The sequence below is a fragment of the Camellia sinensis genome, chromosome 7 (assembly GCF_055761805.1).
Source record: "Camellia sinensis isolate YWXY chromosome 7, ASM5576180v1, whole genome shotgun sequence".
NCBI classification, from domain to species: Eukaryota; Viridiplantae; Streptophyta; class Magnoliopsida; order Ericales; family Theaceae; genus Camellia; species Camellia sinensis.
This window is the reverse complement of record NC_138967.1, coordinates 15,414,857-15,441,142: the sequence shown is the minus strand read 5'-3', so window position 1 is coordinate 15,441,142 and position 26,286 is coordinate 15,414,857. Positions and strand designations below refer to the sequence as shown.

Here is a 26,286-nt window from a genome sequence, read left to right as displayed (position 1 = left end):
AAACTTCACGAGGCAGACCCTTTGGGTTTGATTGATTACTTCTACCAACCGTCTGAATCGCGGAAGTTTCCTGCGTTTTCTGCCCCTTTCTCTTCTTCGTCTTCATTCCTCTCTCTCTCTCTCTCTCTCTCATTTTTCTAGGGTTCCTTACTTCACCTTATAATCTCCGTCTTCTCTACCCAAACATTTCTCTCTCTCTCTCTCTCTCTCTCTGGAGTCTTGATCACTGTAAAAATGGCGGATTTGGTATCCTCAATCGACAATCCTCTGATGATTTCGAAGACGCATGTAGTATCTGTCTCGAGCCTTTCAACTCCCAAGATCCTCCCACTGTATGTGTTTAGTAGAGTCGAAGAATGTTAAATTTGTGATTTTAGGTTGAATTGAATTGAGATTTGAAGCTTCGAACTTGAACAACTCGAGACATGGTCTTTGAACTAGTTGGAATGAGTTTATTTGTGAAATAAAATAGCTGCTTAATTTTTGCTCTCACTTCGAAATCTTGTCACGGATTATCATCGTTTGGTTTGTATATGTTTCATGGAGTTTCAAGTTTGTAATTAGGTTAGTTGGTTTCATCGAATTTTGTGATTCTATGATCTCAGATTGTCAATTTGTGCCTTTTTCTACATCATTGATATATTGTGCTGGATCAGTAGTGGCAATAAACCCGGTTTTCCTGTTTAATTTTAGAGTTCATTGATTGATTTGGCTGGAATTCTGCCATCTTCATCGGATATATTTGGGGGTCAATTATGTTATTCTTTTGAATTTCTATTTTTGCAACTCTTTTTCTCTTCATGATTGGGTTTGTGTCACAAAATTTTGAATTTTAAGGTCGTGACAGCGAATTTGGCAAATGATTGCTAGTAATTTATGATAAATACACTTGTCCTGATATATTGGTTGTTCTTGCTCATTTTATAGATAATTACATGTAGGTTCAGGCAAGTATTAATCTTTGAGGTTTTGTTTCTTTTCACAGGTCACCAACTGTAGACATGAGTATCATCTCCAGTGTATTCTTGAATGGTAGATGCACTTACTTTTTTTATTTAGTTTAAACTTGAACTGTCTGGAACTTTAGAACCAATATTTCAGTGATGGCACTTCATACCCATGTGTTCACATGCATGTTTTTTACTTGTACATTGTGTTCGTTTGTTCGTATGGTAACTTGTTTCTCTTCAGGTCACAAAGAAGCAAAGAGTGCCCTATATGTTGGCAGCTTCTTGTCTTGAAGGACCCTTCCAGGTAGATGATTTTTGTGTGGAAAGAATCACATTGGCACACAAAAAATTTGTTATTGTTAACTCATGAATTTCTTAGTGTCGGTGTCTCAATGATGAATTCAATCTCATGAAGTTATTATTTATTGTCAAGTTTCTTTCTTCTACCTTTAGTCAAGAGCTTTTAGCTGCAGTGGAGAATGAAAGGAATTTGAGGTCAAGGCGCAATGCTCGCCATATCCATGAGGACTATGAAATGAATATTGTGAGTTTTATGGTTTAACTTGAATCTACTTATCCTTCAAATTGGTTATGTTAAATAGCTTGCTAATAATGAAATTCGTCTCTCAGGCTAATTCTTATGGAGATGATTCAGATTTCAATGAGCGTATTATGAGGCATTTTGCTGCTGCAGCACGCAGAGCTCGTTATGTTGAGAGAAGGGAAAGGCCGAGATCTTCTGGTATTGGTCCTCCGCTGGTTCTGCTCTCTGTTCCTACTGGAGATCTACCTCTACCTGATGTGCAGCATTTGCGCACAACATCACCAGAAGAACGCCAAACTTCCAGTTATGAGTTTTCGGAGGGTGATTCACCAACATTTAGCACTCTAAGGTCTGTGGTTCCAGAGGTTGTGAATGTGGAACCCAACTCTGTTGGCAACAGAGACCGTTGCAATAAACCCAGGTACCTGCCAGAACTTTTGATCCTTGTATTTTGGTATATATATATTCATGAATTAATTTCAATAAACCAACACACTCTTAACTCATTCCTTATAATCGATGAATAGTTTTTGAATGTTACAAGTGAATGAAGGAGTTTGATAATGTAGAAGTTTGTTGCAACCTAATATCCCTTGTGTCTGTTTCTTCGGACTGTTCTTACACATACATGATTCTATGACTTTCTACATGCTTGGTAATTAGTCAGAGTCCTTTGCAGCTCCGAAAGTCCACAAAGACCAAGCTCATCTGAATTTCTTGCTTTCTTGGAGTCTGTTAAATTGAAATTTTCTGCAGCTTCTGCCAGGTACTTTTTTTTGATAGTTTGGTTTCTTTAGGAGCTGATGCTTGCTTGTTTCATTTCTTTGATTCTTGGATGTATGGTTCTTGTGCAACAGATATAAGGAATCAATCTCAAAAAGTACCCGAGGATTTAAAGAGAAGCTACTTGCGCACAATATCTCAGTCAGAGAATTGGGAAGAGGAGTTCAACGTGAGATGAATGCAGGTATTGCTGGTGTTGCACAAATGATTGAGCGCCTTGATCTTCCCTCAAAACGGACCGGAATTTCTGTTCCTTTATCCAGTTGCTCAACCTCAAACTTCTCGTATAAAGGAAAAGACACTCAAGAGAGTGTAATTACTCAGTCTCCCAATGAAAATGCTGGGGAAAGTGTGCATGATATGAGTTCACCTGAATCCCCTCGTGGTCACAGTACCTTCCCAAGTGAATTGGATATTTCTCTCGTTCAGGTTTGTTAAGTTTACTCTTTAAATCATCTTCTCAATAAACCATTTTACTCAAGTTTTGTTAACAAGCCATTGTCTTAGTTGGGAGCTGATTCCTTCATTCCTTTCCTAATTTTCTTTTTGCCATTTTGGTCCATCAATTTGTTTGTGTAGAACTAGTATGAAATGCTCCATGTTATAGAAATGACGGCTGCATAAGATTTGAAAGCTCACCATAAGCATAGCTTATTTTCTTGCTATTTCCTCATGTCATTGGGATGAGCTATATATGTCAGAAATGGAATTTCATGTGTGGCATAAGTTTGGCTGGTTATATATTATGTCATTCAATGGTATTAGTTGAATTTCATATGAGAACTTTGAGGTGCCAAATTTTGGGTGCATTGGCTGGCTGGGTTATATAATTATGGGTAAGCTAATAGACATCCCAACGTTTTTGGTCTGCTAGATTGTCGGTAGGGTTTGTTGAGTTTGAGTTGGTGTAATGTAATAACTAAAACAATCTGATGCGAGAGACAGTACAGCTGAGAAACAGCCAGTAAAGCTTTGAGATGCTTCCAGCCCAGATATTTTTGTCTTATAACCAAATCCTCGAGTCCAACATATTGGCATATAGATAGATTGGAGGCTCATTGTTTATCTAAATACACCTAGTTTGAAGAATCAATTGATCTATCTCGGATAATGCCCAAAACCCACTGATGTAACTCCGTTGGAGCTCAAAGCTTAAACTTCAATGGTGATCAAAGAGAGAGAAGACGAAGAGAGAAAGGAAAATGATAGAAATAAGAGATGTGGTCTAGGGATGACAATTTGAACCCGACCCGACGGGGATCCGACCCCTCGACCCCGATTAGAATGGTTTTTCCCCGAAAGATACCTCCGCGGGATGGGGATGGTATTCGAAATTGAATCCCCAACTAGTTTCGGGCCAGGGACGGGGATAGCTTTCACAGCCTCGTCCCTGTCCCCGTTTCTCTCCTGAAGTGAAATTACTATCATACTCCTCTATATATATATATAAACCAAACCCTAAAAACAGACATAGACTACAGTTCACTCACACACATGGCCTCTCATCTCTCTCTCTCTCTCTCTAAAAGCCTCCTTCCGTCGCCGTCATCATCTCCCTCACCGCCGATCTCCCTCTCTACGCTATCCTCCTCTCCTTCCTTCCATCACCGTCATTGAACTCAGATTTGCAAACTCAGATCTCGACTGTCAACGCCATACTCGGCGAGGCCTCTAAGTCTTCGATCTGCCTCATGGGGCCTCCAAGTCTCCTCTCTCTCTCTCTCTAACAGTGGAAGTGATGATGATTTGTCTTTGGCGATTTTAAGATAGAAATTTGGATAAGAAGAGAGGATACAAAGCCAACAGTTGTAGCAATGTTTGTGCTGTCTTTTGCTATAATAATGATGGAAGTAATCTGTTACAAAGTTGCCAAAAGGAGTAAATGGGTGGCATTTTGGGAATTGGAAAAACTGTAGAAAAATGCATAATGTGCCAATCTCATACACTTTTGCATATTAGCTAGTGGTGAAAAAAGTTATGGTTTTGTTTGCATGGATTATCCTAATTAATCTATTGCATTTTTTTCTATTTGGCGTGGGAACAACCTGTTATTGAAGCAAATATTATCCATCCTTTATTTCTCTATCTACTCAGATCTCTCTCTCTTTGTGATGTTGATGATGTTGTTGTTGATGATATTGTTGAATAGTTGTTGTTGCTAACTTGCTGTTGTTGCTTGGATTTTATTTTATTTTTTTTAATTTTTTTTTTTGTCCGGGAAATTTTTCGAGGTCAGGGAAACCTGATCCCTATTAGGGGACGGGGACGGGGACTGTGATAGGTTCCCCAACGGGGATCGGGGACGGAAAAATTATTACCATCGAAGATCGGGGACGGGGAGTGTGATCCCCGGTCTCGCCCCGACCTGTTGCCATTCCTAATGTGGTCTCTCTGCCGAAGACAAGAGAAGTGAAAGCATAGGGCCTCCTCCACAAAACGAAATTCAATTGAAAGCGTCCTTATCTGATTATCTAAATTTTACCTTAAAATATTATTAAAAAATTTATTCCCTATTTTAAGAATCACTTTTTCATCTACTTTTCTCAATAGACTCTCTATTCTTTTCCTATTCTATTAACAAACTTCCTATTTTTTCTCTATTTTATTAAAATATAATTTTTAATTATAAATTTAAAAAAATAAAAATCATAAATGTGTATTGCAGTCCCTAAACAAAGTAAAGTACAAATATATATATATATATATATTAGGGAGTTATCGTGACTCCCTACAAATAAGGAGCCACTGTAGCAAAAGTTAATTTAGGAAATTATTTAGGGGAGCTGATAAAGGTGTATAAAAGGGATTTTAACCCTTTAAAATAGGTAAGGAATGGGTTTAGGGGGAGAGATGGGGATGCTCTTCGCCCTCGTTTGGTTTTCATTAGGGATGCAACTTGGGCGGGCTCAACCCGAGCCCAGCCCGAGTTTTTTTAGGGCTTGGACAAAATATTTTCAAATTCAGTGCGGGCTTGGGCAAAAATTCAGAAGCCCGAATTAAATTTGGACAGGCTTGGGCAAAGACGTCAAACAACCCGAGCAACCCGAAGCCCGAATTATACATATATAGATATATAAAAATATTAAATATACATATAAATTAGTCATTACATGATATTAAAGTAATTTAATTATTAAATCATATTGAATATATATTATATATACAAATAACATAAAATCTTACTTTTTTTTTTCTTTCTGTTTTCACTCATAAGTTGTAAAGACTACTATAGTAGTATATCTCTTACATTATATAAATTATTTATTTTGATGGTATTAATGATTTTCTATAAAAAAAATAAAATGTAAATAGAGTCAAAATTTAATAATTTAATAATGTAGCTGTAAAAAAAAAAAGAAAGGAAAAAAAAGAAAAACTAAAATTCATTTACAATTCGGGCAAATCGAGTAATTCGGATTTAACTCGGGTCGGGCTTGGGCAGATATCCTCGGATTACAATTCGAACTTGGGTGGGCTTGGGCTGGGCTTGGACAACTTCTCAACCCGACCAAACTCGCCCGAATTGCACCCCTAGTTTTCATGTTGGGCTAAAAAAGCACAAAAGTTCAAAATATATTACATAAGTAAATAAGATAAAATGTCACATCTAAACCACAATTATTACACTTTTTCTTTTACAAAAGTCAAAAAAGGCAAAAAAAATCCAAACCATCCAGGCTAAAAAAGTCAAATTAAAAAAGTTCCAACACAAAAAATTAACTATATTAGTCAATGCCAAACGAAACGTCAAACACTTTGAAGCAAATGAGGTTGAAAGCCCAATTGAAGGGCAAAATAATAATTTCACCAGGGACCAAGGATTTATGCTTTATGTGAGTGTTTAGAAAGTTGCTATTTTAATAGGTTATTTTAATTTTTAGTTATTTTAGGAGGTTAAAATTTTTATATTTAGAAAGATAAGTATTTTTTTTTTATAGTTTGATATAATATTTGTGAGAGAAAAAATGAAATGATTATAAATTTAATGTAACATTTTATCTTATTAATTATTTTTATACATTTTACCTTTTAATATTATTTTAATCCAAAAAAAATTAAAAAAACTTCTAACCAAAACCCCCTGATATATCAGTAGAGATGGATATGACCCCCTTATATATCCGTAGAGATGGGTTATGAGAACTACTTTCCCTGACTGACGAGGCGGCAGAATTTCTGTCAGTTATGATGTTAGAATCACGCCCACTGCTGTAGAACCGTAAAAACACAAAGAAAAATGCTTGGGAGGACTAATTAGTGCTCTCACTAATTAGGTGACAGTGGATCCCGCTATTAATGATGTGATGTTTTGGTCTTGGAGTTGTATTTTTTTTTTTTTTTTACTTTTTTAATGCATTAGTGCTATTAGTGGTGATGTTTTTAGTGGGATGAATCATTGTTGAAACACAAAATAAGAAAAAAACACATCAGATCCGTCACTTCATTTGTGAGTTTTTATTTTTAATTTTAATTATTATTATTATTATTATTATTATTATTATTATTATTTTTGCAATTCAAGGTAATAACGCTTGGATCGACAGATTCGGATTGTTCTTAAACAGATCTGTTGGGTTTTATTAACAATTTTTGCCACAGAATTTCAAGGACAACAACCATGAAAACACAAAAGAAGAAAAAACACATCAGATCCGTCACTTCATCTCTGAGTTTTTAATTTTAATTATTATTATTATTTTTTTTGCAATTCAAGATTAAAACACTTGGATCGACAGATTCGGATCGTATTTAAACAGATCTGTTGGGTTTTATTGAAATTTTTTTCCACAGAATTTCCAGAACAACAACCATGAACCATGGTGACGTAAACGTAGATCTACGGATGTGGATATCACAAGTGATGGTAATGGTACGTGTTTTGTTGGTAATATTATTTATTTTTGTGGTAATATTATATATTTTATATTTAGATATTTTCTAGCCAAAAAATGCATAACATTATCACAAAAATACTCATTTACAATTGTCGTAACTATATCAAAAAAAAAAAAAAATATATATATATATATATATATCATACAAATACATAACATATATCACAAAAATGTGTAATATGGATGCATACACTTTTTGTGATTTTGTGTACCATAACATTCCCCTTAATACTACTATATATCACAAAATGTATATTGTATGCACCGGATTATATATTTTTGTGGTAAATATTACATATTTTTTTGATAAGATTTATGACAATTTGCGTTTGAGAAATAAAGTTACACATTATTATGATATCGTTACACAATTTGTGATTAAAAAATGTTTGAATAAAAAATTACATGACATTATCATTAAATACGTAACACTATCACAAAATGTACAACTTCATTTCTCAACCATTAAGGCATTTGATGAACAATTTTATACTTATAAATATTTTTTTGAACATTTAACAACTTGGTAACGTGAATATTCACATTAAATAAATTTGACGATGTGAATATTCACGTTGATAGGTCGAATGTTCACATTGATAGGTTGAATATTCACATTGACAATGTGTATATTCGCATCATGGAACATTCTGAGTGTCAATGTGAATATTAATGTGGGGTTCATCCTATTATTATTAGGGGTATTTTGGTAATTATATTATTCATAGGATTTGTTGGAATATAAAAAAACAATTTAGACTACGTGGAGTATAAGTGAGTGAAAAATGATTTATGAATAAACACCACCTTGTTTGGTTTCAATTTGCTGAATTCAGTTTTCAAAAAATTGAATTTTTTTTTTTTTGTGTTTTTTTATTTTCACTAATTTTTTTTAATATTTTAAGTAAGTTTTTAATTTTTAGATACATTTACCATATAAATACATTTAAAAGGTATAATATTTGTGATTTTTTTTTTTTTAAAAAAAATCACTAAATACCAATAATACAAAAGAAATGAAAATTCAGTGTATTTTTATATTATTGTGCATTATTGATTTTGTAAAATATTTTTTTTTATAAATATTTTATTTTTTAGATATATCTATGTAAGGTACATCTAAAAATATAAAAAATATATTAAAAATTTTAAAAATATTTATTAAAAATATGAAAAATAAAAAAGCTCAATTTTTTTAAAAATTAATTAAAAAAATTTAAGCTAAACTAATTGATTATTTAGATGTCGTTTGATAACACTTGCGTTTTCAGTTTTCAGTTTATATTTACAAAAATTTTAAAAACTCAAATAAAAACTTGTTTGGTAAATTTTTGATTTATAAATCAATGATCTTAGTTTATAAATTTGGCCAAAAAATGTAAACTCAAAAAATGAGTTTACGTTTTGAGTTTTGAGTTTTTTTTTTTTTACCACTCAACACTAGCCACCACCCGCCATCATTTTCCACCACTGTCTTCCGCTACCACCACCTACCCCCCACTACCACCTGTCACCAACACTCACCACCTACGACCCGCCACCACCAGCCACTTGCCACCCACCAGCCACCTGTCACCCACTCGTCACCACTACCCACCCATCGCCGTTGCCGCCGCCGCCGCCGCCACCACCACCACCCACCCACCCGCCTGCCACTACCATCCACTGCCCGCCGCCACCACTTACCACCCACCTGCCACCATCTGCTACCCATCCGCCACTACCACCCACCACCACCACCACAACCCACTGGTTACCACCCACCACCATCACCCACCTACTACCACTTACCTGCCACCACCACCCACTCGCCACCACCCGCTATCCGCCATCCACCTGCCACTACCAACCCCCGCTGCCGCCGCCGCTACCACCACCACCACCCATTTGCTACCACCCACCACCTGTCACCATCACCCACCCACTAACTACCACCACCACCCACCCGTCACTACCCCCCACCACCCACTTGCCACTACCACCCGCCACCCACTTGCCACCACCACCCGCCACCGCCGCCACCACCACCCACTCGCTACCACATTCCACCCGCCACCACCCACCTGCCACCACCATCCACCCACCCGTCACCACTTTCTACCATCGTCTTCCGCCACCACTAGCCACCCACCCGCCACCGCCACCACCACCACCACCACCACCACCACCACCTGCCATCCACCTGCCACCACCATCACCCACCCGCCACCCACCTACCACCACCACCACCACCACCACCACCACCACTACCACTCACTTGCTACCACCCACCACCATTACCCACCCACCACCTACCTGCCACCGCCACCGCCACCACCACCATCGCCACCCACTTGCTATCACCCGCCACCATCACCCACCCACTCATCACCCACCCACTCATCACCTAAGAAGCACGGACACGGACACGGCAGGGGACACGACAAATTTTTTAATTTTTTTATAAATATTTTTATTTTAATACACATTAATTATTTTACTTATTTATTATATTTTTTAAATAACGTGTTATTGTTAATTTATTATTTTTATTTTTAAATGATATATAATATATATTATATATAAATAAAAATATATAACAAATAAAGAATAATAAAATATGTTAAAATAAATAAAAAGAAAAATTAGATATTTTATTTTATATATATTTTTTATTATATATGATTTAATTAGATTTCTTTTAAATAATTGGATGATTTATTTTATTTATTATATGTTAAAAAGTTAAGAAATAATAATTTACAAAAATTATTATTATATATGGTATTTTAAGAAATAACAATTAAATATTTTAATTTATAAGATAAAAATTATAATTTATAAATTTTATTATATATATTATATATGATAAATTATCTTATATAAAGTTAATTATATGCAAAAACAGAGAGAAAGAGGGAGGGGGAGAACATAGATGATCGAAGACAGAGAGAGAGAGGACAGAGACGATCGAAGAGAAAGAAAGAGCGAGAGCGAGAGAGAGAGAGAGAGAGAGAGAGAGCTTACCTTCGAAGTCGTCTGGATGGAAGACGACTGATGGACTGATGGAGATCGACTGATCAACTGAGAGAGAGGGGCTTACCTTCGATCAACTTAATGGGGGTCGACGGTCTTCAATCGACTGGATGGAGGTGGTGGATCAATTGGTTTAAATCGACTGATGGAGGTAGGTCTTCAATTGGATAAGCCTGAACCGACTGTCTCTTGACCTTACTCTGGTACAACAATGGTACTATAATGCCTTGGTATTGTCTCTTGACCTTAATCTTCCCCTTCTCTTTTGTTCTTTGTGTCTAGATTTGGACATGCGTGTCCAAATTTGGTGGACACGCGTGTCCCTGCCGTGTCGCCGCCGTGTCCCCTGTAAAAAAATAATTAAATTAAATGGACACGCCACCCGGCGTGTCCCCGTGTCCCCGGCGTGTCTCTGTGTCAGACACCTCCACGGCATGAAATCTAGCGTGTCCATGCTTCATAGCTCACCACCACCACCACCTACCTGCCACTACCACCCACCCGTCACCACCCGCCATCCGCCACCCACCTACTACCGCCACCCACCACCCGCCACCACCACCACCACCACCACCACCACCAGCCACTTGCTACCACCTACCACCCGCCACCGTCACCCATCCACCCGCCCCCACCCACCTACCACCACCATCCACAAACCCGTCACCACTTTTCACCATCGTCTTCTGCCACCATCACCCACCACCTGTCACCATTTTCCACCACCGTCTTTCGCCACTACCACCCGCCATCATTTTCCATCACCATCTTCCGCCTCCACCACTCGTCTCCATCTACCACCCGCTACCACTTGTCATTTCTCACTATTTTTTATATTTTAAATTTTTTTTAAACATTTTGTCTAAACTAAACGCGTTTGTAGTTTATGTTTTTCTAAAAATAAACAGAAACTAGTTTATAAAATTTTTGTAAATATAAAACTGAAAACGTAAACGTTACCAAACAGGCCAACATATTGAGAATCATGGTTTGTTAGGACTGGTTTGACATGTTTGAAAAAAATCAAAAGTCAAAAAGTTACTATCCTATTTAGCCTTTGTTTGGGAAGTGGGTTGGCTTTTTGGCTATTTTAGCCTGGGCTAAAAAACTTAGTTTGGGAAGGACTTTTTAGCTTTTTTGGCTTTTTTACTTTTTTTGTGAGAGAAGAGTGTAATGATTATGGGTTGGATGTGATGCTTTGTTTGTTGTGGCTAAAATAGCCTATTTTGTCTTTTGTGGCTAAAATAGCCAAAAAAGCTCATAAACTCTTCATTTGGCAATGACTTTTTTAGTTGGGTTTTTGATTTTTTTGACTTTTTTAGCTTGTGACTTTTTTGTTCGTTTGGTATTCTTGATTGATTTTTTTTAGCTTTTTAGCTTTGGAATAGTGGATTTTTTTTTTTTTTTTTGGTTTTTTTGTGATTTTTTGACTTTTTTTGTTATTTTGTGATTATTTAGCCAAAAATGAAAACCAAACACCACCTAGTATGTTATTTAAGTCCCATTATTTCTCTAATATATCATTTTAAACCCAACCCATATTTCATAAAAAGTTAAAAAGTACACTTATTTAGATCATTCCAAACAACCCTTTAAGAGTTTTGGAAACGTGATTTCACACCTTTAGTTAGAATTTTCAAAAATTGATTCCACACCTACTTTTGAAAACACGTCTACTTGGTCATCCTTCCACACGTTCGGCTGGTTGACCAGAACAGTGTTTGTTTGTTTTTTTTGAGCAATTGGTACCTGTTATTTTTTATATTTTAAGTACAAAATATTTTTAAATATTTTTATAAGATTTTAATAAAATTTTGAATTGTGTGTTTAATTATGAGGTATAAATTTTTAAATCAATCAACTTTTTAAATTTTAAAAATTTAATTTTTTTTTCAAAACTCATGATTAAATAAATTTTTTATTTTCAAATCATAATTCAAAATTTTGCAAATTCAAAACAGCCCAGGGCGTACTTTTATTCGCGTATATACTGTTAGATGTGAGGTTAGGCGAAACCCTAAATATTCAGCCGCCTCCCTCTCCAGTCATGGCCAACTTCTTCAGAATCTCAGCAGCTCGCAGAGCTCTCTCTGAGCAGCTCTCTCACTCGGCTATGGCGTTCTTCGGAAGAGGTAAGATTCATCATAAATGTAAATCTCGTAAATACTTTGAAGCATAAATTACGTCATAGTTTTATTGTAGAGATTTTTACCCGACTGAGTATCCTTTCCAATGGCGTTGAGTCATAGAAGGACATTGGTGCTCGGAAAAGAGATGTCATTAGCTTGGAAAAAATAGATTTTGATGTACTAAGACCCAAAGCAACTACTAGATAAGATCTAAGGAGCAAGAATATTGACGCACCATGACATCTTTGGAATGTGGTAAAGTGAAAATATTGACAAAGACATAGAGATGATTAACAAGGAGGTCAATTTAGAATGCAGACGCATTCACCTTGTTTGGCTTTACCCATTTTTCAGAAAATTGAAATTTTTGTTTTAAGTGTTTTTTTTTTTTACTAGTTTTTTTTTTTTTTTTAAATATTTGCGAGCAGGTAAAAATTAAGGAAAACCAATACTCAAATTGTGTTCCAGGTTGACCCTATACTCAAATTGAAGTTGAAAGCCAATTCAAGGTCCACAACACTCAGATCAGAAGATACCTATACAAATAAGGCATAAATGTAAATCTCGTAAATACTTTGAAGCATAATTTACGTCATAGTTTTATTGTAGAGATTTTTACCCGACTGAGTATCCTTCCTGATGGCGTTGAGTCATAGAAGGACATTGGTGCTCGGAAAAGAGATGTCATTAGCTTGGAAAAAATAGATTTTGATGTACTAAGACCCAAAGCAACTACTAGATAAGATCTAAGGAGCAAGAATATTGACGCACCACACCCAATCAACGAATATACTAAGATTAGTTTCAATCTGCTTATGCTAGAGTCCTGTACATCAACAGCTAACCACAGGCTCTGTAAAAACTGCCCAATGGTGAAGATAATATGAAGGATAACCACCAGGGATAGGTACAAGAAGCCCGTGCTCTGATTCAAATATTGTATGTAAGGTTTGAGACCTGTATCTCCTATTTCTCTTTCTTCTTTCGTAATCAACTGGTCTCCTAATGGTTCTCTGAGCTGTTCTTCTGTATTAATACCTTCCTGGATCTCTTCTGTAAGGGCTTTAGATTTTGGGGAACCATACTTGATGTGCTTCTCGGAACCAACTGTGTCTTTGTGAGCATTGACAAGGTTTTGAAATTGCTGGCTACAAGCTAGCAATTGATTGTAGGTAGCTGCTTCCACAATCTTCCCTTCAAACATTAACTACCAACGAAAAAATGAGCAGAACATGTCAATCTTAAAGAAAGGTAATGGAGAAATTGACAATTGTTGAGTGTCTAACCAAGATAGAATCAAAAGTTGGAAGGAAGTCAACTTGGTGAGTCACGAGTAAGACCGTTTTCCCTGCCAGAGCTCCCATGACATATTCCTGGCCAAAACTTATATTAGCTTTTTACTTGGGAAAAAAAGTTTCAATAGTAGGAAAAAAAAATAGTTAAACAATAATTGTATTCACATTAAACAAACTGGTTGCAGTATGTGCATCAACAGCGCTGAACGGATCATCTAAGAGATACACATCTGCATCTTGATATAGTGCACGTACAAGTTGAACTCGTTGCTTCTGGCCACCACTGAGATTAACACCTCGTTCTCCAATTATAGTGCAATCACCAAATGGAAGCAACTCGAGATCTTTTATTAGGGAACACTTTTCAAGTACTTCGTGGTATCTATGTTTATCCATGTTGGACCCAAAGAGAATATTTTCTTGTATTGTCCCTGTTTGGATCCATGCTGTTTGAGAAACATAGGCAACCTTTCCATGTACTTGAACCTAGAAAATTAAGCAACATGAATACCAGTATATAAGCCATTTAGGCTTGAACAAATTATTTCTAAATTGGAAATCTTTTTAGGTTTAGTTTCAAGCTTCTTATACTTTTAAATATTTAGAGAACTATGGATCAGAGGACAAGACAGTGTATGTTCTTGTGTTGCCAATATGTTACTTCTCACTTCTAGACACTACCAAAGTTGGAAAAAGAAAATTCTTGGCTTGAAAAATAAAATTAAGTGAAACGAAGACTTACTATGTTATTGATGTTTGGAACCTCCCCAAGAATTGTGGCTATAAGGGTCGATTTACCTGAGCCAACCTCTCCACATACAGCTATCTTCTCACCAAATTGAACCACCAAGTTTATGTCAGCTAGAGTGGGCTTTAAAGAACTAGCATCCCATGAAATTCGAGTAGAATTGATCAATATAGACTGCTCGAGTTCTTCTTTCATATCACACTTTCGCTTGATATGTCTATTTTGCAACTCGGGTCCCTCGAGAAACTTCACTATTCGCAGGTATTTTCAATGGATTAGATCAAAGGATTGATTGGCAAAATGGGTTGGGCTATATCCCAAACAATGGAATTGAACTTCAAACGCAGATTTGATCATTGGAAGTAAGTGGCCCATTTCAAGCTATTATTCGAATGAACCAAGAAAGGAAAGACTTGCAACAAAAGAAAGAGATTTACGGGAACCATGAAGAGATAAGCAATGAGAACAGCAAGACACGGATGAGAATATAGGCAAAGTTGAGAAGGAGTTCTGGACAAACCACAGCTTGGCCAAGAAATGGTTTCAAAAGGGGCAATTTTCAGGGCGGTTGTAGCTGCAATTTCATTTTCTGTATCGCAGCATAGCTCCTCTAGTAGAAGAAGACATCTAATGAATCAAAGCTCAAGCTATGATTCAAATCGGCAAAGCTTTGGGAGTGGATTTTGAAGGTAAGGAAACGGAAGTAGCTGAAAGAATTATGGAAATGGAACAAAATGACCTAGAGTAGCTAGCTCAAAGGAATGAGGAAATGGGTGCTTAAATGAGTAGCCTAGGAGGTAAAAGGGAAAATTTTGTTCTAATGAAGATTATGTCTTGATTGGGTAGGTTTGAAAAACGAAGGAGAGTGAAAGATTTTCTCAAACTTATAAAGGTGGATAGGGTACTTTTTCAAGAAACAAAAAGATGAAACATCTTAGAACAATTTGTTAGATCTCTTTGGCCTGGTGATTTGGTGGAATTTATGGTAGTGGATGCTATAGGCAATATGAGAGGGCTATTGTGTGTATAAAAGATTGATGTGTTTGACCTAGTGGACTGCTGCAGTAATAGGAATGTCATCGTTCTTTCAGGAATGATAGATTATCAACTTGATTGTGTTATAGCTAATGTATATGCACATAATGATAGTGTGAGAAGAAGGAATTTGTGGGAAGTCATAACCAACCTCAAAACCTTTTTTCTTAAACCTTGGTGCATTAGGGGGGATTTCAATGAGGTTAGAGCTATTGATGAAAGGAAAAGGTGTATAAGGAGAGATAGAGAAATGAATGAGTTTAATGATTTTATCGATGACCTTGAAATGGTGGATACCCCAATGTTTGGAAGAAAATATACCTGGTGCAACTCACAGGAATGTGATAGATGGAGTAGATCAGATAGATTCTTATCAAGTCCAATGTGGTTAGAATGGTTCAAATTTAAACTCTGGGGGCTATCAAGGTTGCTATCTAATCATTGCCAATTCTTTTGATGGAAGATGATATGGATTGGGGACTCAAACCCTTTAGATTTATTAATGCCTGGGTTTTGCACCCGTCTTTCTTGAAGGTGAGAAAGGTTTGGAAAACACATAAGTGGTAGGCTAGGTATGCTATAGAATAAAGACAAGATTGCAAGCAGTTAAAGAGGCCTTAAGGAAATGTAATTATTATGTCTCTGGGAATGTAAACGGTAAGAGGAACTGAATTACTTGGATTTGATTGCTGAATTGAGATCCTTACAAGATGTTGAAGTAAGGAGAAGAAAGGAAATCAAAGGGAACGTATGGAAGTCAAGAAAAATGGAAGAATGGATTTGGTTACAGAAGTCTAGAGTGAACTGCGCTCTAAAAGGTGAAAGAAATACCAGGTATTTCCACATCATGGCTACCAAAAGGCATAATAGGCATCTAATGGATTCAATCACTGTAAATGGAATTAGCTATAATAATCCCATGGAGAAGAAGTAGGTGGTGTCTAACTACTTGAAGAGTGCCTTCCCTGAATATTGAGAGGACAGACCAAAATTCTCTTGTGATTTCAAGACAATTGAGCCAAGCCATCATCTAAAATACTTGAGAAGACTTCTTTGAAGCAGAAATTTGGACTATCATCAAGGAATGTGATGGTGACAAAGCTCATGGGCCTGATGAATTTAATTCAACATGCTTCCTAAAAGGGTGGAGATTTATGAATTTATGTACATTACTACATAGCTTTTAGGTTGTGTTTGGATCTTGGATTTATATTTTAGGATTTGTGGAGAAAAAGTGGGGAAAATAATTTCAAGGTCTCATTATTGTCAAGTAATATTGATAAATGGAGTAGCATTGTTGTTGGCCTAAAATGTTGGCATTTTCTTGTTGGTCTTTCAGCCAACTTACTGCTACTTAGACCAATTATAGTTGAAGAGTCTTATTAGTTTTTGGATTGTATTTTATTTATTTATTTATATTTATATTTTTGTTTTTGGAACTTGTAGTTTTTGGCTTGAAATGGTTAATTTCCTGCTAGCTGTGAGTGACCAATAGCTGTAATTAATCTTCTGACCTTTAGGATTTAATAACTTTTCTTTATAAGCAAATTTTTAAGGCTTTTTTTTTCCTCCTTTAGATTATTTTATTCCCTATTATCTCTTTCTCGTAAAACAATTAATGGTTTTTTTCTGAGTTAAACTCAACTGGAGAATGGGTCTGAGTAAAATAATTTCTGACTTAAACTCAATAGTTTTTGCATTTAATTTTAATTGGCAAATCGTAGTGATTTCTTTTTTTTACTTTTTTCTTTTTTTTCAGGGACACTATTGTCGAAGAAGTCCGTGAGGGTGGAGAAAAAATGGGGCCACCCAATATACATCATTGGCCATGACAAGACTACTGGTTCTAGCCATGCTGATAGGCTCAATTATATTGCCTCCCTAGCATCGATTGCTTCATTTGGAACATACTTAGGTTACTATCTGGCAGAAAAGCCTCCTCTGTTGGACTTGGAGGGTGTGAAAGCGGTGGTGGCTTTGGGAACTGCTATCCAAGCTCAGGGCGAAAGTTTGCAAGAAGAGATGACAACCATAGGGAGCAACATCGAGACGATTAAGAAAGACATCCAGGAGCTGAAGCAGAAGAAATCCGACTTCAGGTTTTGGTGAGATGGAGATTATTCTTGAAGGGTTTTTACGTTTTTTAATTAACAGAATGCCTATATCTATGCCTATATCTATTGTTTCTTGGATAAAAAAATGTCTATAGTTGACACGTAACCTTCGAGGAAAAATATCCTACTCATATGCCATGAAAGAAACTGTGATGAACAAATTATGTTTTTTTAATTAGAATTTTTGCTTTCTCTATTGCATGATAAGTATTGACTTTTTGTTGGTATCGATGAGATGTAATTCATAAAGTAAGATCTTTCTGATTTTAGTGTTTAGTTTTTTGATTTTTCGTGTTTTTTTATTTTTAGTGAATATTTTTAAAATTTTAAATATATTTTTTTACGTTTTTAGATGCACCTCACTTAGATGTATCTAAAAAATAAAAAAATTGTGAAAAAATATTTTAAAAAATTAATAAATACATAACAATAAAAAAATGTACTAAATACTTGTATTTTTTTTTTATATTTTTGGTATTTAGTGAATTTTAAAAGATTTTTTTCGCGAATTTTTTACTTTTTAGGTATATTTATGTTAGATATGTTTAAAAACTAAAAAAATTATTTAAAATATTAAAAAATATTCACTAAAAATAAAAAAACACGAAAAACCAAAAAACTAAACACTAAAATCAGAAAGATCTTACTTTATGAATTACATCTCATCGATACCAACAAAAAGTCAATACTTATCATGCAATAGAGAAAGCAAAAATTCTAATTAAAAAAACATAATTTGTTCATCACAGTTTCTTTCATGGCATATGAGTAGGATATTTTTCCTCGAAGGTTACGTGTCAACTATAGACATTTTTTTATCCAAGAAACAATAGATATAGGCATAGATATAGGCATTCTGTTAATTAAAAAACGTAAAAACCCTTCAAGAATAATCTCCATCTCACCAAAACCTGAAGTCGGATTTCTTCTGCTTCAGCTCCTGGATGTCTTTCTTAATCGTCTCGATGTTGCTCCCTATGGTTGTCATCTCTTCTTGCAAACTTTCGCCCTGAGCTTGGATAGCAGTTCCCAAAGCCACCACCGCTTTCACACCCTCCAAGTCCAACAGAGGAGGCTTTTCTGCCAGATAGTAACCTAAGTATGTTCCAAATGAAGCAATCGATGCTAGGGAGGCAATATAATTGAGCCTATCAGCATGGCTAGAACCAGTAGTCTTGTCATGGCCAATGATGTATATTGGGTGGCCCCATTTTTTCTCCACCCTCACGGACTTCTTCGACAATAGTGTCCCTGAAAAAAAAGAAAAAAGTAAAAAAAAGAAATCACTACGATTTGCCAATTAAAATTAAATGCAAAAACTATTGAGTTTAAGTCAGAAATTATTTTACTCAGACCCATTCTCCAGTTGAGTTTAACTCAGAAAAAAACCATTAATTGTTTTACGAGAAAGAGATAATAGGGAATAAAATAATCTAAAGGAGGAAAAAAAAAGCCTTAAAAATTTGCTTATAAAGAAAAGTTATTAAATCCTAAAGGTCAGAAGATTAATTACAGCTATTGGTCACTCACAGCTAGCAGGAAATTAACCATTTCAAGCCAAAAACTACAAGTTCCAAAAACAAAAATATAAATATAAATAAATAAATAAAATACAATCCAAAAACTAATAAGACTCTTCAACTATAATTGGTCTAAGTAGCAGTAAGTTGGCTGAAAGACCAACAAGAAAATGCCAACATTTTAGGCCAACAACAATGCTACTCCATTTATCAATATTACTTGACAATAATGAGACCTTGAAATTATTTTCCCCACTTTTTCTCCACAAATCCTAAAATATAAATCCAAGATCCAAACACAACCTAAAAGCTATGTAGTAATGTACATAAATTCATAAATCTCCACCCTTTTAGGAAGCATGTTGAATTAAATTCATCAGGCCCATGAGCTTTGTCACCATCACATTCCTTGATGATAGTCCAAATTTCTGCTTCAAAGAAGTCTTCTCAAGTATTTTAGATGATGGCTTGGCTCAATTGTCTTGAAATCACAAGAGAATTTTGGTCTGTCCTCTCAATATTCAGGGAAGGCACTCTTCAAGTAGTTAGACACCACCTACTTCTTCTCCATGGGATTATTATAGCTAATTCCATTTACAGTGATTGAATCCATTAGATGCCTATTATGCCTTTTGGTAGCCATGATGTGGAAATACCTGGTATTTCTTTCACCTTTTAGAGCGCAGTTCACTCTAGACTTCTGTAACCAAATCCATTCTTCCATTTTTCTTGACTTCCATACGTTCCCTTTGATTTCCTTTCTTCTCCTTACTTCAACATCTTGTAAGGATCTCAATTCAGCAATCAAATCCAAGTAATTCAGTTCCTCTTACCGTTTACATTCCCAGAGACATAATAATTACATTTCCTTAAGGCCTCTTTAACTGCTTGCAATCTTGTCTTTATTCTATAGCATACCTAGCCTACCACTTATGTGTTTTCCAAACCTTTCTCACCTTCAAGAAAGACGGGTGCAAAACCCAGGCATTAATAAATCTAAAGGGTTTGAGTCCCCAATCCATATCATCTTCCATCAAAAGAATTGGCAATGATTAGATAGCAACCTTGATAGCCCCCAGAGTTTAAATTTGAACCATTCTAACCACATTGGACTTGATAAGAATCTATCTGATCTACTCCATCTATCACATTCCTGTGAGTTGCACCAGGTATATTTTCTTCCAAACATTGGGGTATCCACCATTTCAAGGTCATCGATAAAATCATTAAACTCATTCATTTCTCTATCTCTCCTTATACACCTTTTCCTTTCATCAATAGCTCTAACCTCATTGAAATCCCCCCTAATGCACCAAGGTTTAAGAAAAAAGGTTTTGAGGTTGGTTATGACTTCCCACAAATTCCTTCTTCTCACACTATCATTATGTGCATATACATTAGCTATAACACAATCAAGTTGATAATCTATCATTCCTGAAAGAACGATGACATTCCTATTACTGCAGCAGTCCACTAGGTCAAACACATCAATCTTTTATACACACAATAGCCCTCTCATATTGCCTATAGCATCCACTACCATAAATTCCACCAAATCACCAGGCCAAAGAGATCTAACAAATTGTTCTAAGATGTTTCATCTTTTTGTTTCTTGAAAAAGTACCCTATCCACCTTTATAAGTTTGAGAAAATCTTTCACTCTCCTTCGTTTTTCAAACCTACCCAATCAAGACATAATCTTCATTAGAACAAAATTTTCCCTTTTACCTCCTAGGCTACTCATTTAAGCACCCATTTCCTCATTCCTTTGAGCTAGCTACTCTAGGTCATTTTGTTCCATTTCCATAATTCTTTCAGCTACTTCCGTTTCCTTACCTTCAAAATCCACTCCCAAAGCTTTGCCGATTTGAATCATAGCTTGAGCTTTGATTCATTAGATGTCTTCTTCTACTAGAGGAGCTATGCTGCGATACAGAAAATGAAATTGCAGCTACAACCGCCCTGAAAATTGCCCCTTTTGAAACCATTTCTTGGCCAAGCTGTGGTTTGTCCAGAACTCCTTCTCAACTTTGCCTATATTCTCATCCGTGTCTTGCTGTTCTCATTGCTTATCTCTTCATGGTTCCCGTAAATCTCTTTCTTTTGTTGCAAGTCTTTCCTTTCTTGGTTCATTCGAATAATAGCTTGAAATGGGCCACTTACTTCCAATGATCAAATCTGCGTTTGAAGTTCAATTCCATTGTTTGGGATATAGCCCAACCCATTTTGCCAATCAATCCTTTGATCTAATCCATTGAAAATACCTGCGAATAGTGAAGTTTCTCGAGGGACCCGAGTTGCAAAATAGACATATCAAGCGAAAGTGTGATATGAAAGAAGAACTCGAGCAGTCTATATTGATCAATTCTACTCGAATTTCATGGGATGCTAGTTCTTTAAAGCCCACTCTAGCTGACATAAACTTGGTGGTTCAATTTGGTGAGAAGATAGCTGTATGTGGAGAGGTTGGCTCAGGTAAATCGACCCTTATAGCCACAATTCTTGGGGAGGTTCCAAACATCAATAACATAGTAAGTCTTCGTTTCACTTAATTTTATTTTTCAAGCCAAGAATTTTCTTTTTCCAACTTTGGTAGTGTCTAGAAGTGAGAAGTAACATATTGGCAACACAAGAACATACACTGTCTTGTCCTCTGATCCATAGTTCTCTAAATATTTAAAAGTATAAGAAGCTTGAAACTAAACCTAAAAAGATTTCCAATTTAGAAATAATTTGTTCAAGCCTAAATGGCTTATATACTGGTATTCATGTTGCTTAATTTTCTAGGTTCAAGTACATGGAAAGGTTGCCTATGTTTCTCAAACAGCATGGATCCAAACAGGGACAATACAAGAAAATATTCTCTTTGGGTCCAACATGGATAAACATAGATACCACGAAGTACTTGAAAAGTGTTCCCTAATAAAAGATCTCGAGTTGCTTCCATTTGGTGATTGCACTATAATTGGAGAACGAGGTGTTAATCTCAGTGGTGGCCAGAAGCAACGAGTTCAACTTGTACGTGCACTATATCAAGATGCAGATGTGTATCTCTTAGATGATCCGTTCAGCGCTGTTGATGCACATACTGCAACCAGTTTGTTTAATGTGAATACAATTATTGTTTAACTATTTTTTTTTCCTACTATTGAAACTTTTTTTCCCAAGTAAAAAGCTAATATAAGTTTTGGCCAGGAATATGTCATGGGAGCTCTGGCAGGGAAAACGGTCTTACTCGTGACTCACCAAGTTGACTTCCTTCCAACTTTTGATTCTATCTTGGTTAGACACTCAACAATTGTCAATTTCTCCATTACCTTTCTTTAAGATTGACATGTTCTGCTCATTTTTTCGTTGGTAGTTAATGTTTGAAGGGAAGATTGTGGAAGCAGCTACCTACAATCAATTGCTAGCTTGTAGCCAGCAATTTCAAAACCTTGTCAATGCTCACAAAGACACAGTTGGTTCCGAGAAGCACATCAAGTATGGTTCCCCAAAATCTAAAGCCCTTACAGAAGAGATCCAGGAAGGTATTAATACAGAAGAACAGCTCAGAGAACCATTAGGAGACCAGTTGATTACGAAAGAAGAAAGAGAAATAGGAGATACAGGTCTCAAACCTTACATACAATATTTGAATCAGAGCACGGGCTTCTTGTACCTATCCCTGGTGGTTATCCTTCATATTATCTTCACCATTGGGCAGTTTTTACAGAGCCTGTGGTTAGCTGTTGATGTACAGGACTCTAGCATAAGCAGATTGAAACTAATCTTAGTATATTCGTTGATTGGGTGTGGTGCGTCAATATTCTTGCTCCTTAGATCTTATCTAGTAGTTGCTTTGGGTCTTAGTACATCAAAATCTATTTTTTCCAAGCTAATGACATCTCTTTTCCGAGCACCAATGTCCTTCTATGACTCAACGCCATCAGGAAGGATACTCAGTCGGGTAAAAATCTCTACAATAAAACTATGACGTAAATTATGCTTCAAAGTATTTACGAGATTTACATTTATGCCTTATTTGTATAGGTATCTTCTGATCTGAGTGTTGTGGACCTTGAATTGGCTTTCAACTTCAATTTGAGTATAGGGTCAACCTGGAACACAATTTGAGTATTGGTTTTCCTTAATTTTTACCTGCTCGCAAATATTTAAAAAAAAATAAAATAAAAACTAGTAAAAAAAAAAAAACACTTAAAATAAAAATTTCAATTTTCTGAAAAATGGGTAAAGCCAAACAAGGTGAATGTGCCTGCATTCTAAATTGACCTCCTTGTTAATCATCTCTATGTCTTTGTCAATATTTTCACTTTACCACATTCCAAAGATGTCATGGTGCGTCAATATTCTTGCTCCTTAGATCTTATCTAGTAGTTGTTTTGGGTCTTAGTACATCAAAATCTATTTTTTCCAAGCTAATGACATCTCTTTTCCGAGCACCAATGTCCTTCTATGACTCAACACCATTGGAAAGGATACTCAGTCGGGTAAAAATCTCTACAATAAAACTATGACGTAATTTATGCTTCAAAGTATTTACGAGATTTACATTTATGATGAATCTTACCTCTTCCGAAGAACGCCATAGCCGAGTGAGAGAGTTGCTCAGAGAGAGCTCTGCGAGCTGCTGAGATTCTGAAGAAGTTGGCCATGACTGGAGAGGGAGGCGGCTGAATATTTAGGGTTTCGCCTAACCTCACATCTAACGGTATATACGCGAATAAAAGTACGCCTTGGGCTGTTTTGAATTTGTAAAATTTTGAATTATGATTTGAAAATAAAAAATTTATTTAATCATGAGTTTTGAAAAAAAAATTAAAATTTAAAAATTTAAAAAGTTGATTGATTTAAAAATTTATACCTCATAATTAAACACACAATTCAAAATTTTATTAAAATCTTATAAAAAATTTTAAAAATATTTTGTACTTAAAATATAAAAAATAACAGGTACCAATTGCTCAAAAAAAAACAAACAAACACTGTTCTGGTCAACCAGCCGAACGTGTGGAAGGATGACCAAGTAGACGTGTTTTCAAAAGTAGGTGTGGAATCAATTTTTGAAAATTCTAACTAAAGGTGTGAAATCACGTTTCCAAAACTCTTAAAGGGTTGTTTGGAATGATCTAAATAAGTGTACTTTTTAACTTTTTATGAAATATGGGTTGGGTTTGAAATGATATATTAGAGAAATAATGGGACTTAAATAACATACTAGGTGGTGTTTGGTGTTCATTTTTGGCTAAATAATCACAAAATAACAAAAAAAGTCAAAAAATCACAAAAAACCAAAAAAAAAAAAAAAAACCACTATTCCAAAGCTAAAAAGCTAAAAAAATCAATCAAGAATACCAAACGAACAAAAAAGTCACAGGCTAAAAAAGTCAAAAAAATCAAAAAGCCAACTAAAAAAGTCATTGCCAAATGAAGGGAAGTGAGTTTATGAGCTTTTTTGGCTATTGTAGCCGCAAAAGACAAAATAGGCTATTTCAGCCACAACAAACAAAGCATCACATTCAACCCATAATCATTACACTATTCTCTCACAAAAAAAGTAAAAAAGCCAAAAAAGTTAAAAAGTCCTTCCCAAACTAAGTTTTTTAGCCCAGGCTAAAATAGCCAAAAAGCCAACCCACTTCCCAAACAGAGGCTAAATAGGATAGTAACTTTTTGACTTTTGATTTTTTTCAAACATGTCAAACCAGTCCTAAGAAACCATGATTCTCAATATGTTGGCCTGTTTGGTAACGTTTACGTTTTCAGTTTTATATTTACAAAAATTTTATAAACTAGTTTCTGTTTATTTTTAGAAAAACATAAACTACAAACGCGTTTAGTTTAGACAAAATGTTTAAAAAAAATTTAAAATATAAAAAATAGTGAGAAATGACAAGTGGTAGCGGGTGGTAGATGGAGACGAGTGGTGGAGGGGGAAGATGGTGGTGGAAAATGATGGCGGGTGGTAGTGGCGAAAGACGGTGGTGGAAAATGGTGACAGGTGGTGGGTGATGGTGGCAGAAGACGGTGGTGAAAAGTGGTGACGGGTTGGTGGATGGTAGTGGTATGTGGGTGGTGGCAGGTGGGTAGTGGTGGTGGGTAGGTGGCGGGTGGTGGTGGGGGGTGGATAGGTGACGGTGGCGGGTGGTAGGTGGTAGCAAGTGGGTGGTGGTGGTGGTGGCGGCGGCGGCGGGTGGTGGGTGGCGGTAGTAGGTGGGTGGCGGATGGCTGGTGGTGACGGGTGGGTGGTGGTGGCGGCGGTGGCGGCGGGTGGTGGGTGGCGGATGGCTGGTGGTGACGGGTGGGTGGTGGTGGCAGGTAGGTGGTGGTGGTGAGCTATGAAGCATGGACACGCTAGATTTCATGCCGTGGGGGTGCCTGACACGGAGACACGCCGGGGACACGGCGCCACGCGGGTGGCGTGTCCATTTAATTTAATTATTTTTTTACAAGGGACACGGCGGCGACACGGCAGGGACACGCGTGTCCACCAAATTTGGATACGCATGTCCAAATCTAGACACAAAGAACAAAAGAGAAGGGGAAGATTAAGGTCAAGAGACAATACCAAGGCATTATAGTACCATTGTTGTACCAGAGTAAGGTTAAGAGACAGTCGGTTCAGGCTTATCCAGTTGAAGACCTACCTCCATCAGTCGATTTAAACCAATTGATCCACCACCTCCATCCAGTCGATTGAAGGCCGTCGACTCCCATTAAGTCGATCGAAGGTAAGCCCCTCTCTCTCAGTCGATCAGTTGATCTCCATCAGTCCATCAGTCGTCTTCCATCCAGACGACTTCGAAGGTAAGCTCTCTCTCTCTCTCTCTCTCTCTCTCTCTCGATCTTTCTTTCTCTTTGATCGTCTCTGTCCTCTCTCTCTCTGTCTTCGATCATCTATGTTCTCCCTCTTTCTCTCTGTTTGCATATAATTAACTTTATATAAGATAATTTATCATATATAATATATATAATAAAATTTATAAATTATAATTTTTATCTTGTAAATTAAAATATTTAATTGTTATTTCTTAAAATACCATATATAATAATAATTTTTGTAAATTATTATTTCTTAACTTTTTAACATATAATAAATAAAATAAATCATCCAATTATTTAAAAGAAATCTAATTAAATCATATATAATAAAAAAAAATATAAAATAAAATATCTAATTTTTCTTTTTATTTATTTTAACATATTTTATTATTCTTTATTTGTTATATATTTTTATTTATATATAATATATATTATA

The 26,286-nt window shown here is 36.0% G+C and overlaps 4 protein-coding genes across 5 annotated transcripts; 3 read left to right on the top strand and 1 right to left on the bottom strand.

Annotated features, from left to right (window-relative positions):
• Positions 1-56: 56 nt before the first annotated feature.
• LOC114316881 (uncharacterized) lies at positions 57-23,047 on the top strand (the record flags this gene model as incomplete). The annotated part of the gene is made up of 9 exons (XM_082877503.1): positions 57-332; positions 986-1,032; positions 1,192-1,254; positions 1,404-1,494; positions 1,581-1,915; positions 2,162-2,260; positions 2,352-2,706; positions 22,224-22,310; positions 22,390-23,047. Coding segments are annotated over 9 exons (1,968 nt in total), but the record flags the coding sequence as incomplete, so codon positions are not given.
• On the top strand, positions 7,102-17,715 carry LOC114298969 (uncharacterized). The gene is made up of 3 exons (XM_082877507.1): positions 7,102-7,147; positions 12,233-12,319; positions 17,154-17,715. Exons 2-3 carry the CDS (start codon positions 12,235-12,237, stop codon positions 17,501-17,503), a joined length of 435 nt encoding a protein of 144 aa, XP_082733633.1. The 5' UTR covers positions 7,102-7,147; positions 12,233-12,234; the 3' UTR covers positions 17,504-17,715.
• On the bottom strand, positions 12,778-16,305 carry LOC145794977 (ABC transporter C family member 10-like). 2 transcript variants are annotated; one of them, XM_082877504.1, is made up of 4 exons: positions 14,354-16,305; positions 13,777-14,097; positions 13,603-13,689; positions 12,778-13,523 (listed from the first exon to the last, which is right to left on the bottom strand). In XM_082877504.1, the coding sequence occupies exons 1-4, from the start codon at positions 14,552-14,554 to the stop codon at positions 12,909-12,911; spliced, it is 1,224 nt and encodes a 407-aa protein (XP_082733630.1). In that variant the 5' UTR covers positions 14,555-16,305; the 3' UTR covers positions 12,778-12,908. The 2 variants fall into 2 exon arrangements, with proteins under 2 accessions (XP_082733630.1, XP_082733631.1); XM_082877505.1 differs by having other exon boundaries at positions 13,867-14,097; positions 14,354-14,696.
• Positions 21,214-22,199, top strand: LOC145794978 (ABC transporter C family member 10-like). The gene is made up of 2 exons (XM_082877506.1): positions 21,214-21,559; positions 21,816-22,199. Exons 1-2 carry the CDS (start codon positions 21,359-21,361, stop codon positions 22,155-22,157), a joined length of 543 nt encoding a protein of 180 aa, XP_082733632.1. The 5' UTR covers positions 21,214-21,358; the 3' UTR covers positions 22,158-22,199.
• Positions 23,048-26,286: the final 3,239 nt, after the last annotated feature.